This window comes from Mytilus edulis, chromosome 13 (assembly GCF_963676685.1).
Source record: "Mytilus edulis chromosome 13, xbMytEdul2.2, whole genome shotgun sequence".
In the NCBI taxonomy this organism is placed as follows: domain Eukaryota; kingdom Metazoa; phylum Mollusca; class Bivalvia; order Mytilida; family Mytilidae; genus Mytilus; species Mytilus edulis.
Window position 1 is genome coordinate 64,366,701 of NC_092356.1, and position 18,542 is coordinate 64,385,242.

The 18,542-nt window shown below is 31.7% G+C and overlaps 1 protein-coding gene across 8 annotated transcripts in view; it reads right to left on the reverse strand.

Annotated features, from left to right (window-relative positions):
• Positions 1 to 3,638: 3,638 nt before the first annotated feature.
• Positions 3,639 to 18,542, reverse strand: part of LOC139499927 (beta-1,3-galactosyltransferase 1-like) — an 85,384-nt gene continuing 70,480 nt past the window's right edge. For 3 of the 8 annotated variants that reach the window (XM_071288573.1, XM_071288570.1, XM_071288572.1), the window contains exons 2-3: positions 10,057 to 10,110; positions 3,639 to 5,045 (exon numbers count right to left, since the gene is read on the reverse strand). In XM_071288573.1, coding sequence (XP_071144674.1) covers positions 3,881 to 5,008 — 1,128 coding nt within the window. In that variant the 5' untranslated portion in view covers positions 5,009 to 5,045; positions 10,057 to 10,110 and the 3' untranslated portion in view covers positions 3,639 to 3,880. Of the gene's footprint in view, positions 5,046 to 6,452; positions 6,557 to 10,056; positions 10,111 to 12,073; positions 12,235 to 18,542 lie in introns of those variants that run through there. The other 5 variants (XM_071288567.1, XM_071288568.1, XM_071288569.1 and 2 more) reach the window with 5 other exon arrangements.

Genomic DNA, 18,542 nt, shown 5'->3' on the forward strand with positions numbered 1-18,542 from the left:
GATGAAATGACATTGCCTTTAAACCTATGTCGTGATCTACGTCTCAGGTGACATGTATAGAATAGAGCCTTGACTGGTCAACACGCACCCGAAAGAAACTTGAGTCTATTTTGAATTATAATGAATTGTTCACCTTAAAGATGTCTTTTCGTCTTCTCGTGTATCATATTTATCAGTATACAAAATCATCAATTGTCAGGGGAAAAATTAACATTTTTATAATAAGACGACATTAACACGTTGTACACATTGTCATAAAAAATCTTATACTGTTTAGTAAAACAATAAAATAAACTTGTTTTGAGATAAAATATATTAAAGTATTTTACAGATATTCGTTTTTAAGACTCCCACCCATTTAAAACAAATAGCTTTTTAATAGAAAAACAAAGAATACGAGTTATTCATCAATGACACAAAAAACAACAAAAAGAATTAAAAAAAATACACACACTCAGTAAAAAAAACACCAAAAACAAAGCAACGAAACAGCATTTAAGTTTAAAATTTTGAGCATGACTAATTGATAATGCTGTGACTGATCCCAACAGAAATCCTTATCAATACATGTGTAATTTGTAGCTACAAATATATCATCTGTACGAGTTGACAGGATTATTCTAAATCGGAATGCGATAAGTTAAATTTTCATATTAAAATTTTTGAACGTTAAGAAACACCCGTCTAATTCGTATGTTATACATGTTATATACGTCTGCGTCAGAGTTTCTTAAATTCTATTACGCTTGTATGATTGTAAAACTTTCAAATTCTTTTTTAAGAAATTGTTTTAATATCATGAATGTCTTAAAAAGTAAAAAAAAATTATCTTTATGTTCATGTCGTGATCCGCGTTCAGGCGACCTGTAATGATTTTAGCATAGAAAACGTACCCGATAGAAACTTGAGTCTATATTGAATTATAGTGAATTGTTCACTTTTAAGGTTGACTTTTCATCTTCTTATGAATCAAATTATCATACTTCATTAGTTTACAAAAACCAAATATTGTTGGGGAAAATAATCAACAGTTAAATGATTAGGCCACGTCAGTATTTCATGTACACATTGTCATGAACAATCTTGTTTAGTGTTAAATTTTGATCAAACTTGTTTTGAGATAAAATACATTAAAGTATTTAAGAGATATTTCTGTGTTAGATTATGACTTGTTTTTTTACTTATAAATTTTTAGTTTACAATTTTGAGCATACATGTACAAGTTTGCGGCCATTTGCATTACACAATTTTCCTACAGAACTAATAATGCAATAATTTGCCACAAAAGAAATCCCTACCAATATCTCTGAGTGTGTAATGTGTTGCTTTAAATAAACCATTTTTACGATTTGGATTACCATTATTAACAATTTTGCAGCCCTAATCTAAGTTTTTAACGTTCAGAAACACCATGCTAATTCGTATATAGTAAACGTGGGCGTCCGACTTCTCACAATTATACTACGCCGATATGATTTTAGTACTTTCAAACCCAGTTTTAAAGAATTCGTATTTATATAATTGATGTCTAACAAATCAGGGTAGACCTTCAACTTCATGTTATGATCTGCGTCTCAAGTGACCTGTATAAAATAGAGCCTTGACTTGTGAAAACGAATCCGAAAGAAACTTGAGTCTATTTTGAATTATAATGAATTGTTCACCTTTACGATTGACTCTTCGTCTTTTCATAATTTATCATACTTCATCAGTTTACAAAAAAATCATCTATTGTTAAGGGGAAATACACAAACATTAAAGTAATAATTCGACATTAGCAGGTCATACACATTGTCATGAAAAATCTTATTCTGTTTAGTGTTAAATTTGTATAAAACTTGTTTTTAGATACAATACTTTTAATTATCTTACACATAAGTCTTTGTTAGACTCTCTTTTGTTTTTACTAATAGCTTTAAATATTAGAATTTTGGAGCATACATGTTTTCGGCCATTTGCATTACAGAAACTATTATGCTGTAACTGCTCCAAACTGAAATCCTTACCAACATCTCTACGTGTTCAGTTTGTAGCTTCAAATATACCCATTATCTGGTCTTTTTATAAATTTTCTGTTTCAAAACTTTGAATTTTTCCAAAAACAAAGGATTGTCTTATCCCAGGAATAGATTACCTTAGCCGTATTTGGCACGACGTTTAGGAATTTTGGGTCCTCAATGTTCTTCAGCTTTGTACTATAAAAACTATTTTGATCTGAGTGTCACTGATGAGTCTTATGTAGACGAAACGCGCGTCTGGCGTACTAAATTATAATCCTGGTACCTTTGATAACTATATATACCACATGTACGAGTTGAAGGTACAACGTTAGTAGGAGTACCATTAATGAAATTTTCTGCAGTCTTAATTCAAAAGTTTTATTTAGTGTTAGATTAGGATAAAACTTGTTTTAAGATAAAAATACTTTTAAGTATTTAGCACATAAGTCTTTGTTAGACTCTTATTTGTTTTTATTAATAGCTTTTAAGTTTAGAATTTTGGAGCATACATGTTTGCGGTCGTTTGCATTATTTAATTTTCTTACAGAAACTATAATGCTGTAACTACTCCAAGCAGAAATCCTTACAAACATCTCTACGTGTGGAGTTTGTAGCTTCAAATATACTATAGATAAGAGATGAAGGTATAACTTAAGTAGGAATACCATTAATGAAATATTCTGCAGTCCTTATTTAAAAGTTTTAACGTTCAGAAACGCCCTACTGATTCGTATCTATTATACGTGTGCGTTAAAATTCTTAACATTATACTATGCCTTTATCGTGTATATCATTTAAGTACTTTCAAATCTAGTTTATATCGTGATTGTATCAATAAGTAAGAAATACCTTCAAGTTCATGTATTGATCTGCGTTGCAGAAGACCTGTATAAAATCAAGCATTGTCTTGTGACAACATACACGGAAAGAAACTACTAGTATAGTCTTTTTTGAATAATGATCAATCGTTCACCTTTGAGATTGTCTTCTTGTCACCTCGTGAATCAATTTATTATATTTCATTTGATTACTTAAACATCTATTGTTATGTTGATTATATTCACATATTTTTATGATGAGACGGGATTGGCACGTCATAAACATTGTCTTGCAAAATATAGTTCTGTTTATTAATTTAACGTGTGTTTGGAAAATATATTGGTGTACTGTACATATATTTCTTTGTAAGACTCCAACTTATGTTTGACTAATCTCTAGAATAGGTAGTGTTGAATAATTTCAAGCCCGGTGTTGATTGTTGATTTGGTTTTCGACACTAGTAGTAGAAGCCGTTAAAGTAAATCAATGTTTTCATGACTGTTGGACTGAAAGGACTACACGCATAATAAAGTATCTGTGAAAATAAGTTGGGTGTCTATATAATGGAATTTGACGCGACTGTCATAAAAGTGAGAAGTTAAGCTAGCTATACCACCAGATTTTCTCCACCATTTTCTACATATCAAAATGCCTGTTCTAAGTCAGGAATATGACATTTGTTATCCATTCGTTTGACATGTTTGCAAATGATGTGTTTGAGCTTTTGATTTAGCCATTTGATAAGGGTCTTCCCTTTTTGTATGTGTTCAGTACTTTTGTGATTTTACTTTTAAATGTATATGATACAATTTCTTATGGTTTGGTTATATCTAAATTTAATAGAAGGCGTGTTCAACATTTAAACTGTGTTCATATCAAGAAATATATCGATAAATGGTCCATGGAAATATATGCCTTATTTTAGGTATAAGGTGTCTTCATCAACAGAACAGTCTATCTTTATATATCGTTTTTTTCATGGTACACTTATATCTTATTTGTGTATAAGATGTGTTGTATAAAAGAACGGTGTCTATTTAGAATATGTTTTCATAGTTCAATTATACTTTATTTGGGGTACAAGGTGTCTCCCAAATACGTTTCAACATGCTTACTGACACTTGATGAACAGTGACCAATGTATTATCGTTATGTGTACAATTGCCGAAATTATAAGCTAGCACAAAGCCGCCTATTGGATGTAATCTTAGACCAAGTTTTTTGATACACAAAGCAACATACACATCTTCCAGATGAAAAAACGGAACATCTTTTGATGTTTTCACTATTTTTGTGACAACGTTCAGACTGGTGACGTATCCAGTACCGGAACAGAACCCCGGATAGGTTGTTTGAGGATAACTTTTAAATGAAGCATACCATTTGGACCGTTTATCCCGTATAGGATTTGCCAATAGAGCACAGCTTCCTCCAATGGCAGTCTGTAAAGCCTTGGCATTCTTCTTAGTAACTCTTATTAGTCCAGGAATATGAACGTACATATCGTCATCCGTTTTCATAACGAACTGTGCGTTTCTGCAGTGTTGTGTTGCCCATTGATAACCCATCAATGTTTTATAAGTTAGATTATTGTATGCGTCCTTAAAGTTTCCCAAAATGATATCCTTTGTTTGCAAGTTTTCTTTTTCTAATTCTTTAGTCATTGGCGATTCTCCAAGTAGAAATACATATCTGATATTTCCTTTGTTCATTTTCGTATGCGTCAACCAAGTTTCTCGTATAGCGTTTCGACTCAACTTATTTTGCGGAGAAGACGTTATCATTATCAGTATATCAATAGACTCGTTACTTGCTTTACAGATGTCTTCATTGTTAATGATAAAATGAAAGCTTTCTGAGAACCAACCAGTATATTTCTGTTGCATGTCTTCTTGCTTTTGTTCAAATGTTTTTTTAGTACCAGTATGTAAAGTTGGATTAAGGTCAACATTGTTTTGCATATTCATATGCAAGTTTGGAAGAGTTGTAAAAGTTTTAATGTTTCGGAGAACAACTTTTGTGTCCCCTATAGCATCGTATAGCAATTTTTCAGTAAGCTCTAAAGATCTGGCGTTTAGGTATATGTACCAGGACATTGGAAATAATATTCCGATTGTTATAATAAAAGTTAGAAGACGTACAAAGTCCTGTCTGAAATCACCCCGCTTCACTTGAATAACTTTAAGCATAATGTCTTGTTTTCCTGTTTTGAAGATAGACGTTAATCTGAAAAAAGCAATGTAATATTAGATGAAATGTTTCACTCGTGCATATATAATTACATTCCATGTCTGTTTCATAAAAATACGTAATTATGATTCGGTAAGTCTTAATTATCCACAGATCGAAATAAATGTTCAATCTTTACAATGGCAACAAATAACCAGGTTCCTCTTTGCGTTATATTTGAATGCGTGAAACCTACTCCGCCATCTTAATAATGATCAGTACTGATAGATTATCAAAGATAATCAATCGGTAATTGGTAGTTATTAATGGGGACTATATCAACGTAATGAAACTGCAGCAAGATGAATCATGATATTGTACACTTAAATACCCCCATCCCCTTGAAAACATTTCAAGCTTATTTGATCCATAACGGGTTTTGAATATTTTGATACATCTTGAGGCATTAAAATGCCAGTATTTAACCTCAAATGGTGATATTAAAAACCTTCTTTTGTTGTTCTGTAGTATAACATAGATAATTAATATTAATTATGTAAATTAAAGCGACAATACGTAACCGATATTCACATAACAAAATTAAACACTAAATAAAACGAGACTTGATGAGTCCACAGGGTAAATGAGGGGCGAACGATACCAGAGTGTCACTCGAGTTGCCATTTAGGCATGCACCAATGTATGGTTATTCTAAATATCATAATCGAGAATCTGACACATTCCAGAAAGGGACATAATCTGTAAAGTAAGAGCTCAGACGTTTAACCTCAGATATATAAAGCTCATACGATGAAGCATGCTGCTTAAATAAAGCTAAACCATTCAAAAGTTAAAATCATTACGGTTGTCACTGATTCTAGTTTGACGTCGTTCACTCGTGTCAATATTTAGTAAAAGATCAAGATATGAAGAGAGGAAAATAAAAAAAGGAAAGTCCCTAATCAAATGGCAAAAAACAAATGTTCAAACACATCAATGAATGGATAACAACTGTCATATTCCTGACTTGGTACAGGCATTTTCTTATGCATATGAAAATGGTGGATTGAACCTGGTTTTATAGTTGCAAGTTAACAACTATATAAAATAGATTTTAAATAGATAATGAAGATATCCAAGATTTATCAACTTTTGTTTTTATATCCTATCAACTTCACAAATAATACATGATGGTGTATATGGTATATATTCTAGGTATTGACGTGGTTTAGCGTCTTTTTTACGTAATGAAGTTACTTTTATTTGTCTTTTGAAAATTATGACTTTAACTGCCTATTGTATTTTTTGTAAAATCCGTTTGACTTGGCTTGGTATTTATACATCCAATTTTTGTGCTAAAGGTGTAATACCATCATTGATTTTCCCCTTCTGAAGTTTTACATTTTCTTACAGATCTCATTTCCAGATATAACAATTTGATGACACCTAGTTAGGGCTACTTACAAGAAAACTATTGTACTAATCATCCCTCCCCTCTACTTAATCACATGTCTTCATGTCGTGTGAAATTGAAGCTACTCTTAACAATCCAAATATGATTTAAATACCTAAATGTTAAATGGGTCAAATTACATTATATTTATTTAATCTAGCAAATTAAATTATTTTAGCATAAACCAGTATAACAGTTAAGAAACAAATTTATTGATGTCATTTGTGTTTCTTTGTTGGCATAATTGTAATTATATTGATTAAGATCATAACACAATATTGACTGCTGTACTTCCAATTTTTGGGACATTTTTACGACTGTTTTTACGTCTATTATGTCTCTTTGTTTTGATCACACATCGTTTTCAATATATTTGAATTTTATACGACTTTCGCACAAGAGGGAGACTTTATTAGCTATAAACAATGTCCTACATAAGGATATACCTGTACCAAGTCTGGAATATAACAGTTTTTATCCATTCCTTTGATGAGTTTTAAGCATTTGATTTTACCCTTTGAAAAGGAACTTTTCTGTTTTTAATCATTCTTAGAGATCAGTATTTTTGTTATTCTACTTTTTATTCAAATTGTGTTTCGCATCAATATTATAAATAGCAAAATACATAAGACCCTTTTTCTTATAAACGCAACATTTTTAATCAATATGAGTTTATCCAAATAGCTAAAGAATAAAATTCTTTAAACATATTTTTAAGTATTGGTATATATAACATGGAATAAAAACATTCTGCAAAAATCAATGAATACTACTTAAAAAAATTCAATACATTTATTAAAGGGAGCAAAATTATGTTTTAGAACTATGTGATTTTTCCATAAAAAAATCAACTGTCATAGTCATCAGAGGAGATGAGTAAGAATGTCGGAATAAAACAACACACTGTTTACTTTTATTTACTGCCTCCGTTAGTTTTGAGGAATGCTTCAGTACCCTCAAAGTTCCCTCAGCAGTAATGCAATATGAAATTGGTTGAATTGATTTTAGTTTTACCTGTGTATATTACTGACATTAACTTTTTTGTGTGAGAAATGTCAATATACCAGCACAGAAGCTAAAACAATAGAGGAAGTCTTTCGTCTATGCCTGGATTTATTTTCAAAACACATATATCAAGTGTCGTTTTGCAGCTTAAATCGCGAGCTTATTACAAAACAATGTGTTACGGAAAATTATATATTCATGACCAAAGTAAAATATTTTCCTGATAAGCTTGAAACAGTTCTTTTCGAAGATAGAACACTTTAGATGCATCCATAAAAAACTAAACCGACTAACAAAAAACATAAACAAATAAACATTATGAGGAAATATGCCTTGTTTACAAGCATTTAAAAAATATGTTCAAGATTTCCAAACAGTAATAAACAAATAAATAGATGGATTGAAGGACGCCCTATGATTGTTTGTCCCCCGAAATGCAGCACGCAATAAACCGAAATAATTTCCTCGCACATAACGACCATAACATATGCAGCATGAATATCTAATCAATGGAGATTTTATTTAAAAAAAAAAACCAAAGCATGGACTAAATACAAGACCTACAATAATGTAAAACATAGAATTTCGTATATATAATTTATATGAGCAATTCTGATCTGAAACATGATATTTTTTGGACTCGATTTCTTTTTTGTTTCTTGAATTTTAAAACAAACTGATAAATGATTCACATGACAATTAAAAAAATTATAAACTAGATAATATCACCAGAATCAAAGAGACAAACATATCGTTTCATGTTTACGTTTATAAACACAGATTTTATCCAAGGAATTAATTTAGAACATAATGTGTCCTTTGTCAAAATCATTACATGTTATGAGGAGAGGACACCATTACACAATCATAATCATTCATCGTATTTACCTTGATAAAAATATGATAAAACGAAATATATCATATATTTATGGCCTTGTTTTTTTCCCGCATACACTACCATAATTTTCAGGGATTGATCAACGCCTTAACAATGAGCATAACATGTATCATTTCAAAGCTGCCTTCAAATTTCAACACTTGATAATATTCAATCTAGCAAGTACAAGTATGCGAAACCTGTTACAGACATGCATTTCCGAACCACAATTGAAATACTTTCCCAAGACAACTACACAGTTCGAACATCCGATCCTGTGGCACAAACATGGCAAAATAATTACAATATTGATTCTCAGGTCATCTAACATATTCCGAATGATGTTTCAGATACAATAATGAACTGATAAATATAAGCAGAAGCAGAAATAAAAGAGAAATTTACCAGAGGGACATTCAAACTCATAAATCGATACAAATTGTAAACGCCATGGCTAAAGTAGAAAAACACCAACCGAAAAACAATAGTACATAGAAAACATAAAGACTAAGCAACACAAACATCAATACTGGGGATGATCTCAGGGGAAGGGTAAAGATATCTTGCTCCACATGAGGCACCCGTCGTGTTGCTCATGTTAGTACAAACCGGGCTATTAGTCTAATTCGGTAGGCCACACTCGTATAATGGGAACGGGATTATAATAACAACATAAGGAACATATTTAATATCATCTGTGAAATGTATATTACATAAAGGTCAACAAACTCGTGATGGTGTCCGTAAAATGTACGAAGGGATGATTTCAACTTCATCTAAATATTTAGAACTCTTGGTTTAATAGCATCCTTCAGACAAGTAATCATATGTCAAGGAACCCATGATGGGAACTACAAGCCCGGGAATATCGTGTCAATTTGAAAATATCTATACGTATGTGCAGGTGCTGCTTGAATGTTGATACATAGAAATGAAAAGTTCATAATTAGACATGTGAAATCCTCTCTTTTTGTCGTAAAATTTTGTTTTCAACCGACTTTCAATGTAAATTTCTAAGACTGTTCCTTTCGGGAAAGTAAACTAGTAGACGATGCCTGTAAAAAAATGTTTTGTTTTGCGGTTGGGTAGGGGGAGGGGGTGTGTTCAAACTGCTCAGTCTTTAGATTCTATGTTGTGTGATGTGTACTTTTGTTTGTCTATTGGTATTTTTTTTAGCCATAGCGTTGTCTGTTTGTATTTGACATATGATTTTGTTGTCCTTCTCATATCTTTTGCCCCTATGTTAAATTAAAATACTTTGGGATGACAAGCTATAAAAAATAAGAAGATGTAAAATGATTGCCAGTAAGACAACTCTCCGCAATAGATCGAAGGGCAAGGAAAATAACAACTATAAGTAACTAAACGGCTTTCAACAATAATAACACATGCGGTTTTTACTTTGAGGAAGGAAGAAAGAAGAATAAGATGTTGCAAATTATAAAGCTTTATTTCCAAATTTCAAATCGAAATTATGAATCTTATCCTTCAACGGGTTTTCATCACCACACAATTATGGCTTTCAGAGTTCAATGTCTTAATGTTGAGGTTCAGGGCCAATCTATCTAAAAAAATCAAAATTTAATATAGGTGTCGAAAAGCTAACCAAACATCAAAGTGGGTGCCCTTAGTTAGCGATACGTTTAAGGAAATATACGTGGTCACTGAGATTGATTTAATCAAAATAATTGCAATATGATTTGGTAAAATAGCATATATTAATTGTATCATACCTTATATATCAACTGGGATACATATCTACGTAGCCAGAGTCAGGCGGGGTGTCACTAGAAAAGAAAAAGAGAAAGTTTCGAATTTTCAGTAATATATCAACATTAATGAGTAAGTTAAGCAAGAAATTGTTCTAAATGGATAACTTTAAATATTTTTGAATCTCTCAAAACTGTATTAGGAAGAAAAACAAACCCACAAAGCAAATGGAGTATCCGTCCATGAAACACAATCAGTACATTTATATGATGTTTTTATTAAAGCATATGCTTCAAATAAAAATATGTGAACATGTTTTTATATAATGCATATTTATCGTGAGATGTATACATTACTAATTTTGATGTGCTGTACAAACCTCAATTTAAGACAACTATTGTATTCTTTAAAAAGCAATGAATATATGAAGAAATTGTAAAAAAATACAATCGATTTGATTTTATGAAGGGAAAGACTAAACCAATGACGTCGATTATTCAGTATCAAATAAAAGATTTATTGATTTTGTTTTGCCGTCTGATATTTAGAGATCAATACTTTTTAAATGTTCAAATTTACAAGGTTACGAACCTATCTCTATAATTTTCTGTATAAATATGAACTAAAAAGAAACAAAACACAAACAATCGTTCATACAATTGTAAAACTTTAAGTCACTTCGATGGTAGACACTTTTGAATATATAGCAAAGTTAACAATACACTCAATGTTAGCGACAACGCTTTTATAAAAATCAAATAAAAAAACCACCTTAGAAACAAAACATGAAAAGACGAAGTGCGACGAAAATCGATGTATTAGCTATAAGCTAATGCAGCTTCATCAATTTTCTTGAAATATATATTCCAAGAATTATAATCCCTTAATTAACATAAATACGCTTTATCCCAAAGTGTAGGTTTTATGTTTCTTAAAGGTTGTCAAGGTACTAGTAATAAAATTGAGAATGGAAATGGGGAATGTGTCAAAGAGACAACAACCCGACCATAGAACAGACAACAACCCGACCATAGAACAGACAACAGCAGAGGGTCACCAACAGGTCTTCAATGCAGGGAGAAATTTCCGCACCTGGAGGCGTCCTTCAGCTGGCCCCTAAACAAATATTTATACTAGTTCAGTGATAATGAGCGACATACTAAACTCCAAATTGTACACAAGAAACTAAAATAAAAGTAAGCAGAAAAAAAACCCCATTGTGTTGGAAATGTACAGGGTGCAGACAAAAATCATGACTGCTGTTTTGTTCATTTATTCAGATCATTTTGTAATTATTTGCTATTAGCCTCAACTTTTTAAATACAGCCACAGCTACAGCCACATAAACAATAAAGATAATAACAAACAATGATGAGGGGTAGAAAAACGACCTTTGTTACTAGATTCAACTAATTATTACTATATCAAACCACACACATACACACATATTCAAAGCAATACAAATATACCAAATAAATGAAAGAGGGGACGAATAAACATGAGGGACAGTCAAACTCATAGATTATAAATAAACTTACAACGTTAGGGTAAACATTAAAAAAAGACAAACAATAGTACACATGCCACAACATAGACAACTTAAGTTATTGAAAGTTTTCATAGTGAACATATGCGTAACTTATATTGAATTCAGCAACGTGATCAAAAGTAGAGAAACCACCTTTTTGTTCGATTAAAAGAGAAAGTCTGCGCATAATGTCGTTGATGCAGAAAAGTAAAACATTCATATGAAGATTTTAGTTTTGCTTAAAAATAACAGAGGTATTCTATTTCATATAAAACTTTGATGAAAAATTATCAAAGTTATTACAAATTTTGTTGAAATTGCTAATAGACAGTAACCGTTAGTTTACCAGTGAGAATATTTACTTGAATCGGTACATATTCATTGATTTAGAAAAATCCATCGCCTTAGTTTTGAATTTGAAATGAAATACGAAGAAACTAGATGTTGATTCCATTCACTGAAATTAGTCTTTTCTTACCTACTTATGTATATTTTTTTAGTATTGTACTTACCAAACATGCATTTTAGTTATTTAAGGTTTTGTCCACATATTATGCTAGTTGCACATGGATACAAAGCTACTTAGATCGCTACTGACAAAATGTCGACTATGTAATATGAAACGTCCATTTAAAATGCACAATACAATTTCTGTTTAACTTCCAATAACCGTGACAGTAATGTTGTTTTTTAATCTTTATACCTGATCACAAAGTTTTTCTAGTACTACTTTTCTTGTTAAGTATTTAATTGGCAGTGATTTTACCTGTATTATAATTAACCCTTAGAACCCAAAAGACGCATGTTAAATGTTGTATGGGGGGATGCATACAATGACATTTTTTTACACTTGGTAAAAATAAAGTTGATATTGTGTTATTTCCAAAAAATAAAATAAAATATATATATTTTGTAGCTTGTTCTCATTTAGCAGGTTGTCAAAATACAACACAATTTGAAAAGCTGATATAGGAAAAATGCATTATTTTGTAAATCAAAAGAAAAACTAATTTACATTTATTTGAAATAAAATATGAGAATATTTTATTTTCATATAAAAAAATATATCAGAAAATTAAGAGAAATAAAAAATAGATGATCGCACTTTGCTATGGAACAAAACAGAATACAAAGTAATATTCTCGAAGCTTAGCTTGCTCTCTATCTACAGGCTGGCTTTCAAAATACAATACAAAAATGTGTTAAGGCAAAAAGCTCTCGTAAAATGCTTTAAATCTTTAAAACACAAGTCTTTGTACGTTCTTTCTGGTTGTAAAATAAAATCACCAAAAAATATGTCCTGTAAAAAAATATATGATTTAATATTCTTTATAAGGAAAGGTTAAAAATTGTTAATAATCTTATTAAAAAACTACACCTATCTTTTTCTACCAATTTACGACCCGAGACGGTGGAAGACTCCGATACTTAAATCTCCGATAAGTAATTTAGATAGGCTATTCCTCAATGACAACAAACAGAAAGTATTCATAATGCACAATCAGGCGTAGTTTACTTTGTTTAATAAGGTCATGTTTTTTTTATATTCAGTTCATTTAAAACTCCAACAAATCTTTATTCATAGTTTTGACAATCAAATTAATTTGATAGCTTAAAGTATAGGTGACTTCAATATATTAACATCCAATTTGTTGAATAGTACTGCACAGGTGCATCTTCCACATATAACAACAATATTTAACGGCATCAAATGCGTTGTACATATTTGATATTATCGTCTCGATTATCAACTAGTGTAAAAAAAAAAGATTTACATAAATCAAAACTTGGAGCTTCATTTCAAATTTTTGTATTCATCCTGCATATATCCTAATCGACAAGCTAAATGTCTAATTAAAAACTCTTTATTCCTGCCCTTCCCGATTTCAAATTATTTGTCTTTTGTTATATACAGAAAAATTACCGACACAACAAACAGTTATATATATTTTATTCACTATTAAATCATTTGTTTACCGTTACGAGGACTTAATTTTAAGTTATACATTTCCTGCAAATTAAGGTAATAGTAAACAAACATTGCATGATTTTGTGACGTCTCGATGAATTCCCTTCAACGTGTTTTTATAAAACAAAATACAGATTTTGGTCATTTTTCATGCATAGTTTTTGGACATGCAGATAAAGAGTACATGCAAATACCAACTAAATAATATACCACAATGTTTGTAAATGTAAACCACATCTACTTTGTAAATATATTGTTTTTGTTTCATACGTCTTTTCTTTTAATGTAAAATCGTCTGTAATATTTAAAATGATTAATTTCTAGCTAAAAATCACTATACCTTTTTTTTTGTTTTTTGGTACACACAAAAAAACTGTTCCCCCATAAATGCAAATGAAGCCATGCGTGTTATAAAAATGTTGATATACACTACGTTTTTAGGTTAACGCCATTGACCTGTCTGTTTAAATATTTACTTAATTTTAATTGCGATTTGGTAAACTAGTTTTATATTTTAGTAGTCTCAATTGTGGTACACTCCTAACAAACACAAGTTACCTTAAGTAATAAAAACATAAAAATATAAAACTTTATGCTTATCGAAAACAAATATAACCTATAATTTGTTTATTAAAATAGATCCGTATAATACCATTTTCAATATGGATTTAAAAAATATTCATTTAGATGGTATAAACGTGTTTTATATAGTTCCAATTACAGTGTACCTTATAAACTGTTATAAATAACCAGACGCTCTTTAAAAGTCTTTGTCTACGCACTGCCTTATAATAAGGTTTACAAGTTTCGTAACTCAAATGCATTTGCTTGTTTCAACTTCTTTGGGGGAAATAGGAGGAGGGCTGTAAAATTGCAATTCATATTCCTGACGTTTTAGCATTGTTTCAAGATGTTGTGTTATGTTTATCATCTGCATATGATAATACTGACTAAGTTATAAAATATTTCTTTACTGGAAGACTGGTATTTTACACTATGTAAGGTGTTGATAAGTCACATTTCTTTACTGGAAGACTGGTATTTTACACTATGTAAGGTGTTGATAAGTCGACAATCATGCAAAGAAAATTAGAAATACAGAGTGAAAATCCGTTCTTTTTATTGAAATAATTGTTATTTTAAAATTTATATCAGCTATAAAAAACGTTAACTCAATATGATCACATTATACATTTATTGAATTTTAAAATCGATGACAGATGTCTGTAGTTGCTTTTTTAATACGAGATAATAATTACAGTTCTACTGTAAAAAGTGCATAAACAAGTATTTGTAATGATGATCAACCATGTATTTGTTTAATATGGTTTGAAATGCTATTCCTTCTTACAGTTGACTGGACTATGAAGCAAGCCACTGATGACAGAAGACACGGCTGGATGACCTAGACTGTCCCAAAAACACCACCAAATGCAGGACAAGCTAGCACAGGTTGAAAAGAGAGCAGCAGAAATAAAGAAATTTCCATCAACCATAATAAGACCAAAGTTTTAAGTTTAACACAAGGTCCCTGGTCTGGTGGTAAACACCCAAGCGTTAGAAGAAATGGACTCCTTCACATACCTTGGAAGCGTAGTGGATAATCTTGGTGGTTCCGATAAAGACATAAAAATCAGAATTGGAAAAGCTAGAACTGAATTTAATATAAATCAATTTGAGAAACAAGAAACATCACTATCAGTACCAACATACGCTTGTTCAACTCAAATGAAAAAAAACCCATACTCTTATGTGGAGCTGAGACTTACAAAACAACAATAAACCTGCTTCAAAAACTTCGAGTTTTCATTAACAACTGTCTCAGGTACATCCTTTACATCAGATGGCCTGAATAGTTATCTAACCAAGATCTGTGGGAAAAGACCAACCGATCCCGAATTGATAAAGAGTTGAAAAAGAAGAGAAAGTGGCAATGAATAGGGCACACAATGAGGAAGCCAAAGAATAACATTGCAAGGCAAGCCCTACAGTGAAAACGTAGCAGGGGCAGACCAAGATACACGTGGAGAAAGAACGTTGCAGCAGGAATGGAGAAAGAAGGACACACGTGACATGATCTAGGGAGGCTAGCAAAAAACAGAACAAGGTGGAGAAACGTCGATAGTGGCTTATCAAGGTAAGGTAAGGTTGATGTGTTTGAGCTTTTGATTTTGCCATTTGATTACGGACTTTTGCTAATATTTGAATAGCAAGTAAGTTAAATATATTAATAGCTGTGATTAATTCAATAAACTCAGTTAAAACAATAAAGTCATGCAATGAATTTTCTTAAGTCACTTTATATCATTAATTCATCGAAATCAGGAATAAATCATCGAGGATTCTGTACTTTAAAAAACAAAACCAAAGACGTTTCATTTAATTTATACCTCATGTCCAAAGTCTGACCGTTGGCAATTTGCTGCATATTATTGAAATGGTCTGGAGAAAAAGAAAAAAAACACCAACCCAGATATAAAAAATAAGTTTGGATCTGTTTTGAACACTTTAATATTCTGACTACCTGTTTATAACAAGTATCCATAACTAAATCCAAACATGTGTTGCTCACGTGTTAGATTTCCTAGAACTCAATACTCTAATATTTTCCTACTTTGAGTCATACATCCATTCATAAATAATCTATTCATGTAAAGACAAATTTAAAAAAAAATGAATGTCTGAACAAATTGAAATAGAAAAAACCCTACTGTATAAAAGAAATAAATTAAAACACATGCATCATAAGCAAATAAACATTGTGAAAGAGAGGATAACGAAATCGAAAGGATTAAATTATGGTGTTATTTTACTGAATTAAAACGTATTACATATTTTTTATTCGTGTCTTTTATTGCGGACTATGCGGTATGGGCTTTGCTAATTGTTGAAGTTCGTAAGATGATCTATAGTTGTTTACTTCCGTGTAATTCTCCAATGAACAGCTGTGTCCTTGGCAATCATACCGCAAGTCCAAAGAAAACTGACATTTCCATGGCAAAAACCAAAATTTATGAACTGTATACAAGAACAAAAATAAAAATTGCCGAGCATACGATGCCAACAAAACCACAGGAGTAGGGGTATTATTATTACAAAAATATAATTAATTTTATACCTCACCAGAAATCTATATCATCAACGGATTTGTGTCCGTTAAACTACATCTATGTATTAATTTCATTAACAATAGAACAACTAAACGTCAATAGTATAGCCATAGAATGCAGCTCATATCTATCATTGATATGGATACACGAGATTTATGACAGCAACCAGTCTATAGTATAACAACAACATAGGTGAAGTTGACAACTTAAATCTGATCACTAAAATATAAGTAAAGAAATATAAGTCTTATTGGACCAAACTCAATTAACAAATTGTTCCTTTTTTTTACTAAACATTTCTGGAAGCTTTATATATATATATATTTGCGAAAGCAAATTTACAGATCTAACATTGTTGGGTTGATGTTTAGACGAGTTGTATATACATTATGTACACAGCCATGTATCACCATCATTGATGGTGATCCGATGGATACATCTGTTGTAGGGTTGTCACTGACTCAGACGTACTTATAAATATAATTATTTTCTGTGACTGTATCTTACATTAATTTGTAGGATCCTTTACTATAGATAATTTAGCTGATCTGTTACAATAACATCTTCATGCCTTATATATCATGTACTGCAGTACGCCGCTAGATTAAAACTGACGTGGAAAGGTAACACACGGCCAGCGAAAGCTCTTTTTTTGAGAGCCCAGGTGGTCGTGTGGTCTAGCGGGACGGCTGCAGTGCAGGCGATTTGGTGTCACGATATCACAGTAGCATGGGTTCGAATCCCGGCGAGGGAAGAACCAAAAATTTGCGAAAGCAAATTTACAGATCTAACATTGTTGGGTTGATGTTTAGACGAGTTGTATATACATTATGTACACAGCCATGTATCACCATCATTGATGGCGATCCGATGGATACATCTGTTGTAGGGTTGTCACTGACTCAGACGTACTTATAAATATAATTATTTTCTGTGACTGTATCTTACATTAATTTGTAGGATCCTTTACTATAGATAATTTAGCTGATCTGTAACAATAACATCTTCATGCCTTATATATCATGTACTGCAGTACGCCGCTAGATTAAAACTGACGTGGAAAGGTAACACACGGCCAGCGAAAGCTCTTTTTTGAGAGCCCAGGTGGTCGTGTGGTCTAGCGGGACGGCTGCAGTGCAGGCGATTTGGTGTCACGATAACACAGTAGCATGGGTTCGAATCCCGGCGAAGGAAGAACCAAAAATTTGCGAAAGCAAATTTACAGATCTAACATTGTTGGGTTGATGTTTAGACGAGTTGTATATACATTATGTACACAGCCATGTATCACCATCATTGATGGCGATCCGATGGATACATCTGTTGTAGGGTTGTCACTGACTCAGACGTACTTATAAATATAATTATTTTCTGTGACTGTATCTTACATTAATTTGTAGGATCCTTTACTATAGATAATTTAGCTGATCTGTAACAATAACATCTTCATGCCTTATATATCATGTACTGCAGTACGCCGCTAGATTAAAACTGACGTGGAAAGGTAACACACGGCCAGCGAAAGCTCTTTTTTTGAGAGCCCAGGTGGTCGTGTGGTCTAGCGGGACGGCTGCAGTGCAGGCGATTTGGTGTCACGATATCACAGTAGCATGGGTTCGAATCCCGGCGAGGGAAGAACCAAAAATTTGCGAAAGCAAATTTACAGATCTAACATTGTTGGGTTGATGTTTAGACGAGTTGTATATACATTATGTACACAGCCATGTATCACCATCATTGATGGCGATCCGATGGATACATCTGTTGTAGGGTTGTCACTGACTCAGACGTACTTATAAATATAATTATTTTCTGTGACTGTATCTTACATTAATTTGTAGGATCCTTTACTATAGCTAATTTAGCTGATCTGTAACAATAACATCTTCATGCCTTATATAT